This window comes from Ovis canadensis, chromosome 1, assembly GCF_042477335.2.
Source record: "Ovis canadensis isolate MfBH-ARS-UI-01 breed Bighorn chromosome 1, ARS-UI_OviCan_v2, whole genome shotgun sequence".
Lineage (NCBI taxonomy): Eukaryota > Metazoa > Chordata > Mammalia > Artiodactyla > Bovidae > Ovis > Ovis canadensis.
In genome coordinates, this window is record NC_091245.1 from 67,082,786 (window position 1) to 67,100,589 (window position 17,804).

At 40.0% G+C, this 17,804-nt stretch overlaps 1 protein-coding gene across 2 annotated transcripts in view; it reads right to left on the reverse strand.

Moving 5' to 3' along the window:
- The window catches only part of LOC138443852 (guanylate-binding protein 1-like), a 166,628-nt gene that overhangs the window by 9,076 nt on the left and 139,748 nt on the right, over positions 1-17,804 (reverse strand). Inside the window, exons 1-2 of one of the 2 annotated variants that reach the window (XM_069596918.1) lie at positions 4,254-4,448; positions 317-516 (exon numbers count right to left, since the gene is read on the reverse strand). The exons of the other annotated variant lie outside the window; for it this stretch is intronic. Coding sequence (XP_069453019.1) covers positions 317-506 — 190 coding nt within the window. The 5' untranslated portion in view covers positions 507-516; positions 4,254-4,448. Of the gene's footprint in view, positions 1-316; positions 517-4,253; positions 4,449-17,804 lie in introns of those variants that run through there. 2 annotated transcript variants of the gene reach the window in all.

Here is a 17,804-nt window from a genome sequence, read left to right on the forward strand (position 1 = left end):
TGGAAAATGTTCTTACTACATGAATATCTTTGTAAGAGTCTTGTAGTTTACTGATATATACATTACCTATTTTTTATTACCACATTAGTCTTTCTAGGAAAGGAACAACTTATGCTTTTAAAAAAGAAACTAAGGCAAAGTGCAAAGAGTGTGAGCTGATTCTTTCAGGTCGTAGTGACGATAATAACATAACTGTGGACTGAAAGTTAGCTTTCAGTATCCCTCCCAGGTCTCTCACTTCCTCTCTTCACATCACTACATGCTGGGGGTGTGGATGGACAGAGAGACTTGGCTGGGCTCTGCTGGGGCCACTCACCCTTGTTCTTCCCAGCCAGCTTGTTCATCAGGTAGGACTTGCCTGTGCGGTAGAGCCCCACAATAGCCACCACCACAACAGGCTGCCTGACGGCAGACAGGATCTTCAGGGCTTTTGGATTAACCAGCAGTCTCCTATTAGTGTTCTCAATGAGGCACTCTGGGCCTGTCATGTGGATCTCTGAGGCCATGTCCCTTTGTCTGCAAGGGAAGATACGGGATAAATTAGAATTTCCAGTCTAAACAGATCAAGAACTTTCATGAGGTTATTTTGCATTCAGAAGGAGGAATCATAGAATCCCCCAACATGGCCAAAAGTTGTTTGTCAACAGTGAGAGAGATGAGGGAAAGATCTGCCTCCTTTTAGAAAGTTACAGAAGTACAATCAGAGTAGTTCATTAAAAATATTGATTTGACAGTGACTTATCAGCCAACATTCAGCCACCCTCATGCACAAAATCTTCCATTTAGTTTACATGTAAATCTTTCCTTTTGGATTCTCATTTAAAAAGTTATACTAGACATTAAGTGTAAAATAGAATAGGATTCAGAGAGATTTGTTGTACTTACTATGTATGCTGCTGCTGCTGCTAAGTCGCTTCAGTCATGTCTGACTCTGTGCGACCCCATAGAGGGCAGCCCATCAGGCTCCCCGTCCCAGGGATTCTCCAGGCAAGAACACTGGAGCGGGTTGCCATTTCCTTCTCCAATGCATGAAAGTGAAAAGTGAAAGTGAAGTCGCTCAGTCATGTCTGACTCTTAGCGACCCCATGGACTGCAGCCTACCAGTCTCCTCCATCCATGGGATTTTCCAGGCTAGAGCACTGGAGTGGGTTGCCATTGCCTCCTCTTGAGAGATTTGCTATTTATTTATTCACTAATTCTTACTATGAATAAGGAATTTCATGAATAAATGTTCATTGCTTGATATATATATATCTCTCTGAACAATTTCTAATGATTTGAAATGCATGTTTTTCTCATTAGTTATCCTTATTTCTACTGTAATAAGTGTCCACCAGAACTTCTCACACTGCTATGCTAGAAGCAGAACTTACTTTAGCAAATTTTATAAAAAATATGTAACCTTGTGAAACACATGGATCAAGACTCTTCCAAAACCTTGGCTTGTGGAAGCAAGGGATCTGAAAGTTAAAATTTATTACCTTCAGAATAAATAGCCTACAACAAGGTGGGGATAAACCTCACAACTGAAAATATGCATGTCGCTGAAAATTGTTTGTATATACATATATGTGTGTGTTTGTAAGGGAAAAAAGGACAATGAAATAAAGATTAAAAGATCAGGAAGCATATCAGGAGAGCTAGAGAAAAAAGTGGTTGAAAGGAAATAGCTACATTTCCAGCCATACAATTCTAAGTTTTCTGTTTTGTTCTTTTTCCCCATGTTGTAGAAGAGAAGTGAAACAGGAAGAGAAGGAAGAGGGGTAGAAATAAGGAGAGAGGGATGGGGAGGCAAAAAGGGAGGGGAGAAGCTGAAAAGGAGAGAGAGCTGTCAGAGGGTAGGTGATAAAGGGAGCTAGTGCCAAGCCAAGGAAGTCAGCGGAAGAATTGCTAGAAGGCAAAGGGCAAAGTAAACAATGATGGTGCCTTTAGCATTGCACCATGGTAGAGTCTTTAAAGAGGAAGGTGTTTAGTAAAGTAGTGGGGTTGAATTCCACTCCTAAGGCGTAAGACATCCTCGAGTTGGCACCAAGAAATTGAATGTAGTGAAACCTGTGGTATTTCCAAAGTAAGAAGTCCACTTTGAAACAAAGTTCACAAGTAGGGCTGAAGAGTATGGTGTTGTAGATTACTGGTGATTACGAGTGAAATGACACAAAATACATGAGACATACGAGACACACAAGAGACAGACAGGACACCACTCTGGCCAGAGGAACAACTGGGCAAACTAATTGCCGTTTATTATTATAAAGCCCCCTCGGCAGAATTCCAGACTGTATAAATAAGCCTTTTCAGTACAGTGCAGGTGCATACATGTTATCGTACAGCAAAGGGGAGTGAAATTCCGGCCTTCTGCAGAGTCTGTCCAGAGCCCTTATCACAAGAAGGGAATGTTCCCTTATTTGCAAGGGACCATCAATCTCAAGGCTGTGTCCGTCTCCTTGACAGAACATCTTGTTTGCAAGCAGCACATCTCCACTTTCCCTATTGTGGCCGCATTAACCCTTTAGGTGTCTTCATGAATCTGTATCTTTCACTTTGGTTTTCAGGTTTTTCTCTGTCTTCAGAGAGTCAGGTGGCTGTTACCACTACATCTCATTTAGTATGATTTCCTTCTCATGAAAATAACATATTTGTCACCCTGTCAGTTTCTTAGCTGCAGTCAAATCAGTATTGAACAAATATAATAAAGACATTGGTAATATAACTGTGCCCCAGTCAACACAGACAACATCAGCAAAGAGAAGGGCAATACTCATTCATTTCAAGCTATCAGCTGCTACTGCTAAGTCGCTTCAGTCGTGTCCGACTCTGTGCAACCCCGTGGACTGCAGCCTACCAGGCTCCTCCGTCCATGGGATTTTCCAGGCAAGAGTACTGGAGTGGGGTGCCATTGCCTTCTCCTGTAACTGCTTAGTGATACACCAATTCAACTTACTGCTATGGGGGAAAAACACCATTTAATGAGACATGAAGACAAAGCACAAACCCAACTAAGGGGACACACGCTCTGGACCAAAGCACAGCTATGACCAGAGCAAGTGAGGGGACGGGGGAGGGGAGATGGATGGGTAAACTACAGCCTCGAGGATGAGGGGTGGCGGGGTGGGTCTGGATTGATGACGACTAAGCAGACAACAGGATGAGACAGGAAATGAAAACCAATGATGAAAGCAGACCCACCGTCTGAGAACTCCAACAGCAAGGAAAACATACAGAACTGTTCTTTTACAAATATTCAGAAAGAAATCAAGCATGAAACCACAGAGAAATCGTCAAAGAATTTTAAATATCAACTAATTAGCCAATGATGCAAATTATAAAAACAGTGTGGCAAAAGACCACAAAATGGACTAGTTACCTCACAGGCCGCTTCACAGGCCGCTAAAGTGATTCAGAGTTAATTTAATGATAAGCTGACTAACCATGCAGCTAACATGAAATGGGTGGTGACAGAAAAAAGAGATAATACAAGTCCAGTTACAAAGCAGAGTGTTGTGCACATGATTTCAGGGGGTAAATAGCAATGCACTCACAGAACCTAAACTAAACACGCAAGATAGCTGGAACATGTGCTTTAGAGCCGCACACTCTGTCACCAAAAGCCCTAGGTCATCATCCCAGTTTTAGACTCAGAAAAGCGAGGCAGCCCACGTCTTCTGTGGGGCCCTGGGGCACCGGGCTTTTCACCTGGTTTCACACACAGAGCTGGCCTGAGCACGTGGCCAGGTCCATCAGCAAGCAGACCAGTGTAGATTCTTGGTTTTGTTCCCACTGCATATTAGCCCAGTAATTCCACACAAGCACAGTCATGACCCAGGACATGCTGCCACTTGATAACACCAGGATGTCATCCAACCTGTGTCTCATGTCAGGATGAGCAGCAGCCTGTCCTGATGCTGGTCATTTAAAAAATTTTTTTTATTTTATTTTTAATTAGAGGAAAATTACTCTACAATATTGTGATGGGTTCTGCCATACATAAGCATGAATCAGCCGTAAGTATACATATCCCCTGCTGCCAAGTTGTCCTCCCACCTACCTCCCCATCCAAACCCTCTAGGTCCTCATAGAGCACCAGTTTTGGGTTCCCTCCATCATACAATGCTGATCATTTTTTAGAAAACTAATGAACACTTGCAGACCCCTTCCCACCCCTGCACTAATCTTATCATGGTCTCCTTCTCCCAGAGCAGGGCTCCTTTAGCACTGGAGGGAAAAATGCTCTGAGGAGAAAATGGAGTTCTTACCTGTTTTCTTCCCAGCTTAGGTGGAGTGGTTCTGCAACTTCTCTGTCTCTCACTAGATGTTTAGACTTCTGTTTCACCCACTCGTATCCTAGGTCTTGCTTGCTTTCCTTCAGCAACCAGATGGAAGTAAAGCAACCTCTTTAACAGCTTTAGAGTAATATGAAACTGAAAGCACTGAGAGCAAAGCAATGACTCAACCATAAAAGGAATTTTTGGAAGCTGTCCTAGTATGAGGGAAGATGGGTTTCACACAATTTCTCAACTAGAACCTTCACATTAATTTTTTTGAAAGATATCTTAGAGATCATTTAATATTTTGAAAAGTGTCTACTAGATACTTAAGTGTAATAGAATGTGTCTCAGAATTGGGGATCAGTTTAGGAAGCCTAGAAGAGGAAGCATATTAATTTTTAGGTTTAATTTCCTTAAATAATGGACACACAGTGGACCTGGCTCCTCATTTATGCATGCCATAAGTGAGGAAAAAGACACATCTTACACATTTATGAACACACAGCCCCTGGAACTTAACACCAACTGCCCAGGCAGAAAGGAGTTCTGTGTGTTGCACACATGTTCCACGCATTGTGCTGATGGTTCTATGTGGGTTAAATATTGATATCTCATAACAGACATTTTCCCACCATTTTATAGAAACTGAGACACAGGAAGACTTAATATCTTGTCTCATATTACAGCACTGTAAATAATCTGAACGAAATCATTCTTGTTTCCAAACCTTCCTGTTTAACCTCTCCAATATACTGCCTTTCCTTGTCTGTTCAGTGAATAGCAGTAGAAGTAACAGCTTTATTTTTCTTGATTGTTCTAAGGAGCACACATTTTACAAGTCTAATTCAATCCTGAGTAAAATCATGCAAAATAAGTGGTCTTGTCTCCATCTTACAGTGAAAAAACAAGAAGCCTTGAGGGAGGGTAAATAATATGCCTGGTCAAATTCACTAAGCATGTCATAAAGGTGGGATGTGAGTTTGAAACTATATTTGCCATTAAACTCTTCTTTTTCTCCTCTTCAACAGGGCTTCTGAAGGAGGGAATAGGAAAGTGAGGAGGAAGGGAGGTATTCAAGGAGGAAGGGAAATATTTATAAGAAGTTCTTCTGATCTCATGGTAAATTTCTCCCCACCTGGAAGCCAGTGTCTGAAGTTTAACAAATGGAATTGTTTTAATTATTTTATTTTGTTTTGTTATTATTTAACAAATAATTCCATTTGTTAAATTATTTTCTTTTCTTCTTTGTTATTATCTTTTAAAGTGTCTCTGGGTAAGAAGTACTTCAACTTGCTTTGAAAAATATGATTTATCTGGGTCTTCCATTTGCTGGAAGGGCTTCCCTGGTGGTTCAGATGGTAAAGAAACTGCCTGCAATGTGGGAGATCTTGGTTTGATCCCTGAGTCTGGAAGATCCCCTGGAGAAGAGAATGGCTACCCACTCCAGTATTCTTGCCTGGAGAATCCCATGGACAGAGGAGCCTGGTGGGCTACAGTTCATGGAGTCACAAAGAGTCAGACACAACTGAGTGACTAACACTTGCACTTTCACTTGTTGGAACACACTCAGGTTCCTCTTGTCTTAGCAATCTGTGTATAACAATTTGCTTCATGTGAACCTGTCTTATGCCAGGTCTTGGCAAGACTGGTTCCTTCTTGTTCTGTTGGTCTCAGCTAAATAGTATCTTCTCATTGAGGTCTTCCATGATTGGTAATCTCCATCCTATCATCCTGTTTTGTTTTGTTTTGTTTACTTTTCCCTATGACTACCTGAAATTCAAGTTCATAAAAGCATTGATTCCTTGTGTCAAACTAATGTATCTCCAGCGCTTAAAACACAGTTTGACTGAGAGTATAAGCTCAATGGGTATTATATGTGACTAAATATAAAACAACTTCAAATATGAGAGTAACAACACGATTTGCTAACTTGAAGTATAGAAGAAATATTAAAATGCTTATGTAAAGCATTTAATTTATTTGTTAATTTACTTACATTTTAAAATTATATATTTTATGTTTTATATATATGTAAATCTACTTCTGCTTCATTGACTATGCCAAAGCCTTTGTGTAGATCACAACAAACTATGGGAAATTCTTCAAGAGATGGGAATACCAGACCACCTGACCTGCCTCCTGAGAAATCCATATGCTGGTCAGGAAGCAACAGTTAGAATTGAACATGGAACAATGAATTGGTTCCAAATAGGGAAAGGAGTACATCAAGGTTGTATATTGTCACCCTGCTTATTTAACTTCTATGCAGAGTACATCATGAGAAATGCTGGGCTGGATGAAGCACAAGCTGGAATCAAGATTGCCAGGAGAAATATCAATAACCTCAGATATGCAGATGTCACCAACATTATGGCAGAAGCAAAGAAGTAAAGAGCCTCTTGATGAAAGTGAAAGAGGAGAGTGAAAAAGTTGGTTTAAAGCTCCACATTCAGAAAACTAAGATCATGGCATCTGGTCCCATCACTTCATGGCAAATAGATGGGAAAACAGTGGAAACAGTGACAGACTACTTTTTGGGGCTCCAAAATCACTGCAGGTGGTGACTGCAGCCATGAAATTAAAAGACGCTTGCTCCTTGGAAGAAAAGTTATGACCAACCTAGACAGCATATTAAAAAACAGAGACATTACTTTGCTGACAAAGGTCCGTCTAGCCAAGGCTATGGTCTTTCCAGTAGTCATGTATGGATGTGAGAGTTGGACTCTAAAGAAAGCTCAGCGCTGAAGAATTGATGCTTTTGAACTGGGGTGTTGGAGAAGACTCTTGAGAGTCCCTTGGACTGCAAGGAGATCCAACCAGTCCATCCTAAAGGAAATCAATTCTGAATATTCATTGGAAGGACTGATTCTGAAGCTGAAACTCCAATACTTTAGCCACCTGATGCAAAGAACTGACTCACTGGAAAAGACCCTGACGCTGGGAAAGATTGAAGGCAGGAGGAAAAGGGGACGAGAGAGGATGAGACAGTTAGATGACATCACCAACTCAGCGGACATGAGTTTGAGTAAACTCTGGGAGTTGGTGATGAACAGGGAGACCAGGCAAGCTGTAGTCAATGGGGTCGCAAAGAGTCGGACACAACTAAGTGACTCAGCTGAACTGAATGCTGATATATTGTTCTTACATTTTATACAATAACTTCTTTATTGAAATATAGTTGATTTACAATATTACATTAGTTTCAAGTGTACTACATAATGACTTATATGCTACATTATGGAACTATCATCACAATAAATCTGTAACCATCAGTGCCCTTGCAAAGTTATTAAAGTATCATTGACCATATAGCTTATTCAGTATATTACATTACTGTGGTTTATGCATTATATAAACGGAGGTTTGTAACTCAATCCCCTTCACCCTTTTGCCTGCCATGGCTCTGTATTTGCAAAAGTGTACTGAAACACTGTGGTGCTGTGGCCTTACTATACTAACTGACATTCCAATTAGTCATGTTGCAAAGTAAATAGTCTCTGACTCTCCTCTACTTTTTCTTATGAGACAGCACTTTGTTCTGTCAATTAAGGACAGCTTGCAACTGTTCTATTGAACACATGCCAGTCAAAAGCGAAAGCAAGCTTAGTTTCTCAGAAATGGACTAGATGTTAGGAAACCAGCTCCTTCCTGATTAGTACAATGGGTTATGTGCAGTTTTGTGGGTTTTTTTTGTTTGTTTGTGTGTGTGTGCGCATGTGTGTCTCTCAAGCTGCTTGAAATATTTCCTAGGGACATTCTTTTCTAAATCCTGGCTAGGAGGAAGCTGTAATTCCTCACTTTCCTGTATATGTGGAGTTGCAGTCTCTAGAACATTTACATTATTCTAAAAATAGCCACAGATCAAGTTAGTTTGCAGGTTAGTATTATTGCATTAAACCTTTGTATGTGTATAAATGCTTAATGTTTTCAAATGCTGTCCAAATTTTAGTTTCCATAGAACAGACTCTGAATTTTAGGTTTGGAATGTTTTTATATTAAATGGCTTGACATGTGAAAAACTTCATGCAGCCTGTTCTAGTGTACTCAATACCAGGGACGTTATTCAGCTGGAGGCACTAAGTCTCATATAGACAGGAATCAAGACAGCACATGAGAAAATAATCTGCAATATATGTGTATGTATAGGAAACATATGTACTTGTGTGCACCTGTGCTAGGTGCAGAAGGGTGTGTAAAGATCAATTGGACATAGTCGTAGCCCTAAATACAGCTTAATCTAGGGGGTGAGATTGACTTGTACTCAAGTAATAAAAAGAAAGGAATGGAAAGGATAGGAGGGAGGAGCACTGTTATCCACATAGTAGTCTCAAGATCTCAGATTAGAACATTTAAAGCTTTACCCCATGAGGAATTTATGTTAGTTATAGGAAATAGATTGAATTTTAAGTATTTTTTAAAATAGCCTGACTGTTCTAATTAATATTTAACTTTATTTCTCGACCATGTATTCTGTCCTGTCTGTTCATCCTAGTAAACTCAGTAAAACACTTCAAATAACTATCATTTATATGTTGTTTCAATAATTTAGTGAATTCTTTGGAATATATGTTTTGGTTCTTCTTACCCACAAATTCTTAGTGACAATTAGGATCATTTTGTGAAATTCCTCCATAATTGGGATTATGTCACATATAACAGGAAAATACAAATGACTTATAGATACTATTTTTAGTTAATTGTTTTTATATTTAAGTATGGATTGCTACTTTATTTAAAACCATTTTTTAGTCTTTCAGTATTGTGTAGTTTTCTATAATTCTTTTCAAAGTCATATTTGAATTTGCCTTATTATTTTTCCTGTTTATTTGTAATTAAAAACAAATAACAAATTCTACACTATTTTAAGTGTACAAATTAAATATATTTAAGTGTTAATTATATTCACATCATTGTGGAACAGATCTCCAGAGCTTATTTATCCTGCAAAACCAAAACTCTATACCTACTGAACAATTTCTCATTACCCTCTTACCCTAGCCCTTCACAACCACCATCCCACCTTCTGTTTATATGAGTTTGAACTACCTTACATATTTTATGTAAGTAGAATCAGAAAGTATTGCTAGCTTTTGTAGCCAGGCTATTTTAATTAAAATAATGGTTTCATGGTTAACCCATGTTATAGCATGTGGCAAGATTTTTCTTTCTTAAAGCTAATATTTTCCTTGTGTGTATCTACAGCATTTTTTTATACATTCATCTGTTGATACAGGCATATGTTTTATTTTCATCTCTTGACTATTGTGAAAAATGCTCAGTGTGAATACTTCTCTTTGAGATACTGCTTTTAATTCTTCTGGACATGTACCCAGTAGAGCAATTTCTGGCTCTTATGATAACTCTACTTTGTTTGAGGACTCACTGTACAGTTTTCCATAGGAGCTGTATAATTTTTCATTTCCACTCACAATTCACAAGAGCTCCAATTTCTTCATATGATCATCAATATTTGTTATTTCCTATTTTTTAATAGTGGCCATGCTCATAAATGGGGCTTCCCAGGTGGTGCTAGTAGTAAGGAATCTGACTGCCAACAGAGGAGATGCAAGAGACGCAGGTTTGATGCCTGGGTTGACAAGATCCCCTGGAGGAGGAAACAGCACCCTACTCCAGAATTCTTGCCTGGAAAATTCCAAGGATGGAGGAGCCTGGTGAGCTACAGTCCATGGGGTGGCCAAGAGCTGGACACAACTGAGCAACTGAGCACACACATGCATTGTTGTATACCTTTCAGCTCTAAATATTGTGTGATTCTGTTCTACAAGTGAGCTAATGGAAAAATGGCAGAGATTATATTTTTCCAGCACTTCACAGCTAAGTCTGGACACATGATTAAGTTTGAAAGTGGAATATGAGCAGAAGCACATGTGTGTCTCTGTGGAATGGAGCTGTAGAATGCTGGGCCTATACTTGGCCAACCTGTGTTTCCCTTCTTATTGTCTGAATTACAGATTTCACAGTAGTCAAGTTCTGACCTTGTAGGTAAGCAAAATATCTTAGTGGGTACAGAACATCAAACTGAAAGAAAATTGAATTCCTGAATGACCCTTTCACATAAGCCTTCAGTGTTAGAACTATATCAATCATGCCTTCTAACCCATAGCAACAGCCTTTGATCTCTATCTCCAATATCCACTTTATTCTCTCCTCTTGCCATCAGAGAGATGGTCCTCTAACACAGCTCTGGGCAAGCCTAATAATAACCTTCAAGACTCTACCTGTCTTGAAATCCATGACTCATGTCCCAACACATCTTTCAAACTCTTTCTCCACAAGCTGCTACTATAGCGGATTTGGGCTGATCCCTAGAATCCCACCTCTGTCTGTTTGCTTATTCCTCTCCTACTCCCTTGGTTTACAGATCCCAGTAAAACATACCCCAATGTTTCAGGAAAGCCATGGCATGTCCCACCTTGAATGCCCTCAAATATGGACTGCTTAAAAAACGGATCCTCTAATCTCACCATGATATCTTAAAAGAATATTTTTTAATACTTCAAATTAGGAAGGAGAAGATATGAACTCATATTAAGACACAGATTTTCCATAAAAAATGTAGTTGGTTGCATGTCATCACATGCCAAAGGAAATGGGTATATTTAATTTTTTAAATGAGAAATTTATTTCCGGAATTTTCTCCATGTCAAGATTTTTTTATTCCTTTATTTTTTAATTGAAGGATAATTGCTTTACAGAAATGTTGTAGGTTTCTGCCAAACATCAATATGAATTGGCCATAGGTCAAAATCTTTCTTGATTCATCTGTCATTTTAAGACTCTATTTTTGACAGTTTTATAAAAAATGAATCTCAAATATTTAAGTGTTAGTTTATATTATGGCATTGTCAAAGAGTCAACTTTATACCAAGATACTGCTGAAAATGGAATTAACACTTTTAATGTCTTGTCATTCACTCAGAATATTCTGGGCAAAGTGGTTGATGATCCAAAGTGCACAGAGATTCCATGACACAGTTCCTATCTGTATCCATCCAGAAGACAACAGATGTCATAAAAGAGTAACTGGATTGTGCAATTCTAGTTCACTAGTTCAACACAGAGGAGTGTCTTACATTACTATAGTTTTAGTTACGCCAAAATTATTGCTCACGCTAACATTCAATGATTATCAGAAGAAGAAAAACTGAAAGCTGAGAGGAAATATGTTAGAAGATTTGACAGATTTCAAAAACTTGACTATTCACTTTTAAATTATTTTATTTTTAAAAAATAAGATATTAAAGTAGGGTTGATTTACAGTGTGTTAATTTCTACCGTACAGTGACATGATTCAGTTTGAGTCTTTATTTATGCTTCACCGAAAGTGAACTCCCCAAATACACAAATCCTGGTCCCCCAAATCTGCATTCATCCCAGGGAAAAAAAATGGAAAATAAGTCTCTAAGTGACAGTGACTATTTTGAACTATAAAATCATAGTTTTATAAATATAAATAGATCTTCCCATGGGGCACCTTTGGACAAGAGAGCTCCTCTGACATGGGCTCCAGGATGGCCTGAATTACTGTCTAAAGCCATGACAAACCTAGACAGCATATTAAAAACAGAGACATTACTTTTTACATTACTATGGTGACTGCAGCCATGAAATTAAAAGACGCTTACTCCTTGGAAGAAAAGTTATGACCAACCTAGATAGCATATTCAAAAGCAGAGACGTTACTTTGCCGACTAAGGTCCGTCTAGTCAAGGCTATGGTTTTACCACTGGTCATGTATGGATGTGAGAGTTGGACTGTGAAGAAGGCTGAGCGCCGAAGAATTGATGCTTTTGAACTGTGGTGTTGGAGAAGACTCTTGAGAGTCCCTTGGACGGCAAGGAGATCCAACCGGTCCATTCTAAAGGAGATCAGCCCTGGGATTTCCTTGGCGGGAATGATGCTAAAGTTGAAACTCCAGTACTTTGGCCACCTCATGCGAAGAGTTGACTCATTGGAAAAGACTCTGATGCTGGGAGGGATTGGGGAAGGAGGAGAAGGGGACGACAGAGGATGAGATGGCTGGATGGCATCACTGACTTGATGGATGTGAGTCTGAGTGAACTCTGGGAGTTGGTGATGGACAGGGAGGCCTGGCGTTCTGCAATTCATGGGGTCGCAAAGAGTCGGACACGACTGAGTGACGAACTGAACTGAACTGAAAGCCAACAAAGGTCCATATAGTCAAAGCTATGGTTAATCCAGTATTCTTGTATGGATGTGAGAGTTGGACCAAAAAGGAGCCTGAGCACTGAATAATTGATGCTTTTGAACTGTAATGTTGGAGAAGACTCTCGAGAGTCCAACGACTGCAAGGACATCAAACCAGTCAATACTAATGGAAATCAATTCTGAATATTCATTGGAAGGACAGATGCTGAGGCTGAAGCTCCAAACCTTGGCCACCTGATGCAAAGAGTTGACTCATTTGAAAAGACACTGATACTGGGGAAGATTGAAGTCAGGACGACAAGGGGAAGGCAGAGGATGAGATAGTTGAATGGAATCACTGACATGATGGACATGAGTTTGAGTAGGCTCCAGCAGTTGGTGATGGAAAGGGAAGCCAGGTGAGCGGCAGTCCATGGGGTTGTAAAGAGTCAGACATGACTGAGCAACTGAAAAACAATAAAAGTTACCCCACCTTAGGCAAAAGACTGGAAGAGATGTGGGAATATATGAATGCTGCATAGCACTGTCTTAAAATAAAAGAGCATCAAGCTCTTTGCTTTCTGTCTCCTGATGTCATGAAATGTCCCACTCATTGAGATGAAAATCAGTTCAGTTCAGTTCAGTCACTCAGTCATGTCCGACTGTTACCCCATTGTGGAGGAGCTGGAAGGCTTTAAGCAAATACTGAAAATGTATTTGCTCCACTCATGATGAAGGTTGGAAGCTAGGACCAGCGTAGCAAAGGGTTATAAGCGTTCACTGAGTGCCCAAGGCTGGGAACGGATGACGAAGGGTCAATACGCCCGGCCTTGAGGCGTTCGAAGGTTTCCTTCTGACCACCTGTATCTGAGAGCAAGGACTGTTGTTTCATGATAAGAATCCCTTTAGAGTTTCGCCAAAGCTATGTTATGGCTTGGGCGATAGGAACTGTATTTTATGCTTGAATGCTTTAATGTTTATCTGGAATGACTACGTGCAAGTCAGCCTTATGCTCTATTCCCTAAAAATCATAAAACTACACAATTGGATAATAAACTTTGTCAGTCCACTAGAGGTTGTCCCTGAGTGTCCTTTTCAGAGTGTGGTTCTCCGAGCCTTACACCCCATAAATCGTAGCATGCCAGACCTCCCTGTCCATCATGAACTCCCGGAGTTTACTCAACTCATGTCCATTGAGTCAGTGATGCCATCCAACTATCTCATCCTCTCTTGTCCCCTTCTCCTCCCACCTTCAATCTTTCCAGCATCACGGTCTCTTCCAATGAGTCAGTTCTTCACATCAGGTGACCAAAGTATTGGAGTTTCAGCTTCAGGATCAGTCCTTCCAATGAACACTCAGGACTGATTTCATTTAGGATGGACTGTTTGGATGTCTTTGCAGTCCAAAGGACTCTCAAGAGTCTTCTCCAACACAGAGTGCAAAGGCATCAATTCTTCAGTGCTCAGCTTTCTTTATAGACTAACTCTCACATCCATACATGACCACTGGAAAAACCATAGCCTTGACTAGAGGGACCTTAGTCGGCAAAGTAATGTCTCTGCTTTTGAATATGCTACCTAGGTTGGTCATAAGAGTTCTTCCAAGGAGTAAGCGTCTTTAAATTTCATGGCTGCAGTCACCATCTGGAGTGATTCTGGAGCCCCAAAATATAAAGTCTGACACTGTCTCCACTGTTTCCCCATCTATTTCCCATGAAGTGATGGGACTGGATGCCATGATCTTCGTTTTCTGAATGTTGAGCTTTAAGCCAACTTTTTTGCTCTCCTCTTTCACTTTCATCAAGAGGCTTTTTAGCTCCTCTTCACTTTCTGCCATAAGGGTCGTGTCATCTGCATATCTGACATTATTGATATTTCTCCCGCCAATCTTGATTCCAGCTTGTGTTTCTTCCCGTCCAGCGTTTCTCATGATGTACTCTGCATATAAGTGAAATAAGCAGGGTGACAATATACAGCCTTGATGTACTCCTTTTCCTATTTGGAACCAGCCTGTTGTTCCATGTCCAGTTCTAACCATTGCTTCCTGACCTGCTTACAGGTTTCTGAAGAAGCAGGTCAGGTGTTCTGGTATTCCCATCTCTTTCAGAATTCCCCACAGTTTATTGTGATCCACACAGTCAAAGGCTTTGGCATAGTCAATAAAGCAGAAATAGATGTTTTTCTAGAATTCTCTTGCTTTTTCCATGATCCAGCAGATGTTGGCAATTTGATCTCTGGTTCCTCTGCCTTTTCAAAAACCAGCTTGAATATCTGGAAGTTCATGGTTCACGTATTGCTGAAGCCTGGCTTGGAGAATTTTGAGCATTACTTTACTAGCACGTGAGATGAGTGCAATTGTGCGGGAGTTTGAGCATTCTTTGGCATTGACTTTCTTTGGGATTGGAATGAAAACTGACCGTTTCCAGTCCTGTGGCCGCTGCTGAGTGTTCCAAATGTGCTGGCATATTGAGTGCAGCACTTTCACAGCATCATCTTTCAGGATTTGAAACACCTCAACTGGAATTCCATCACCTCCACAATCTTTGTTCGTAGTGATGCTTTCTAAGGCCCGCTTGACTTCACATTCCAGGATTCTGGCTCTAGGCGAGTGATCACACCATCATGATTATCTGGGTCATGAAGATCTTTTTTGTACACCTCTTCTGTGCATTCTTGCCACCTCTTCTTAATATCTTCTGCTTCTGTTAGGTCCATACCATTTCTGTCCTTTATTGAGCCCATCTTTGCATGAAATTTTCCCTTGGTATCTCCAATATTCTTGAAGAGAATTCTACTGTTTTCCTCTATTTCTTTGCATTGATCGCTGAAGAAGGCTTTCTTATGTCTCCTTGCTATTCTTTGGAACTCTGCATTCAAATGGGAATATCTTTCCTTTTCTTCTTTGCTTTTCGCTTCTCTTCTTTTCACAGGGATTTTCTTTTGGTCATACCTGAATGGTGTAGTGGTTTTTCCTACTTTCTTCAATTTAAGTCTGAATTTGGCAACAAAGAGTTCATGATCTGAGCCACAGTCACCTCCCAGTCTTGTTTTTCCTGACTGTATAGAGCTTCTCCATCTTTGGCTGCAAAGAATATAATCCATCTGATTTAGGTGTTGACTATCTGGTGATGTTCATGTGTAGAGTCTTCTCTTGTGTTGTTGGAAGAGGGTGTTGCTATGACCAGTGTGTTCTCTTGGCAAAACTCTATTAGCCTTTGCCCTGCTTCATTCTGTACTCCAAGGCCAAATTTGCCTGTTACCCCAGGCATTTCTTGACTTCCTACTTTTGCATTCCGGTCCCCTCTAATGAAAAGGACATCTTTTTTGGGTGTTGGTTCTAAAAGGTCTTGTAGGTCTTCCTAGAACATGGGGGAGCTCCTCTCATGCCTCATATGGGCATCATTAAAACATAAATAACTTTCTTGTCTAACAAACCCTGCCTACTTCTCTGGGCATTCAAGGTCTCATTATGGATTCAGAAACTATGTTTCAAGACTCAGTCCTCTCTACTCTGGTACTGGGAATCTTTTTCAGAACTTAACTCAGGTGACAGCTCAATGATGGTATGATCCCTATGGTGATGTCTTCTCCGTTTCATTTTCCTCCTCTTCACATGGACAGAAGTAAGAAAAGGAAGTGCTACATGTTCGTGAATAGGAATGTAGAGCTCTCATCTCAGCCTTCTCACAAATTCTATGTATGAATGCATACTTTTTCTCTTGGGAGTCTGATAAAAATATATAGATTAATAGAAGTTGCATCAATTCTATAACATATGGAATTTAGCTTATAAAGATATTTGGTAAATAATGGACAGAGAATGTTTCTTGAGACAGTATTTTATATGTATAAAGTTTGGATTGTCTGTTGAAATGAAAATAATATCTCTTCCTGTTGGGCCCTTAATTTCTTGCAGGTTTAACCACTTTAGGTTCTGGGCAACCTGGACAACCTGCTGTCACTCACTGTATTTTGTGAACTTCTCTTCCCTTGCTGGTTTCCACCTGAGATCCACACTGTGATCTGAATCCAAGGTCATCTAAATGTGTTATGTCCTGTCTTCTACAAACACTGGTTCCTCTGTGCACAGAGCTTGGACAATGAGGAGCATAGGAAAAATTTTTCCCTGGTCTTTTAATTTGTTGTCTTAATTCAACTTTTGTGACATATTCTTGCGAATTGTAAACTCATATGTTGGATAATGAGGTTAAATTGTTCAGTGGCTAAATTGTGTCCTATTCTTTGTGACCTTGTGGACTGCAACACTTCACCATGCTTCCTGCTTCCTGTTCTTCACCATCTCCTGGAGTTTTTCTCAAACTCATGTCCATTGAGTTGGTGATGCCATATTATCACTTTTTTTTTTTTTTTTTTTGCTGAATATGTACTATATTTGCTCATTTAGAGCTTCTTCAAACTGGTTCTTGTGTAATGGTGCAATATGCCAGAGTTTAACCACTTTTATATGTATGGCCATTTAGATTGCTTTTGATATTTTGCAATTACAAACAATGCTGAAATGAACAGATCTACAAACCTTCTCATATTTTTTCTTTTTTAATATAAATTTATTTATTTTAATTGGAGGCTAATTACTTTAAAATATTGTATTGGTTTTGCCAAACATCAACATGAATCCACCACAGGTATACACGTGTTGCCCATCTTGAACCCCCCTCCCTCCTCCCTCCCTGTACCATCCCTCTGGGTCATCCCAGTGCACCAGCCTCAAGCACCTGTATCATGCATTGAACCTGGACTGGCAATTCATTTCATATATGCTATTAGACATGTTTCAATGCCATTCTCCCAAATCATCCCACCTTCTCCCTCTCCCAGAGAGTCCAAAAGACTGTTCACTACATCTGTATCTCTTTTGCTGTCTCGCATACAGGGTTATTGTTACCTTCTTTCTAAATACCATATGTATGCGTTAGTATACTGTATTGGTGTTTTTCTTTCTGGCTTACTTCTCTCTGTATAATCGGCTCCAGTTTCATCCACCTCATTAGAATTGATTCAAATGTATTCTTTTTAATGGCTGAGTAATACTCCATTGTGTATATGTACCACAGCTTTCTTATCCATTCATCTGCTGATGGACATCTAGGTTGCTTCCATGTCCTGGCTATTATAAACAGTGCTGCGATGAACACTGGGGTACACGTGTCTCTTTCAATTCTGGTTTCCTCGGTGTGTATGCCCAGCAGTGGGATTGCTGGGTCATAAGGCAGCTCTATTTCCAGTTCTTTAAGGAATCTCCACACTGTTCTCCATAGCGGCTGTACTAGTTTGCATTCCCACCAACAGTGTAAGAGGGTTCCCTTTTCTTCACACCCTCTCCAGCATTTATTGCTTGTAGACTTTTGG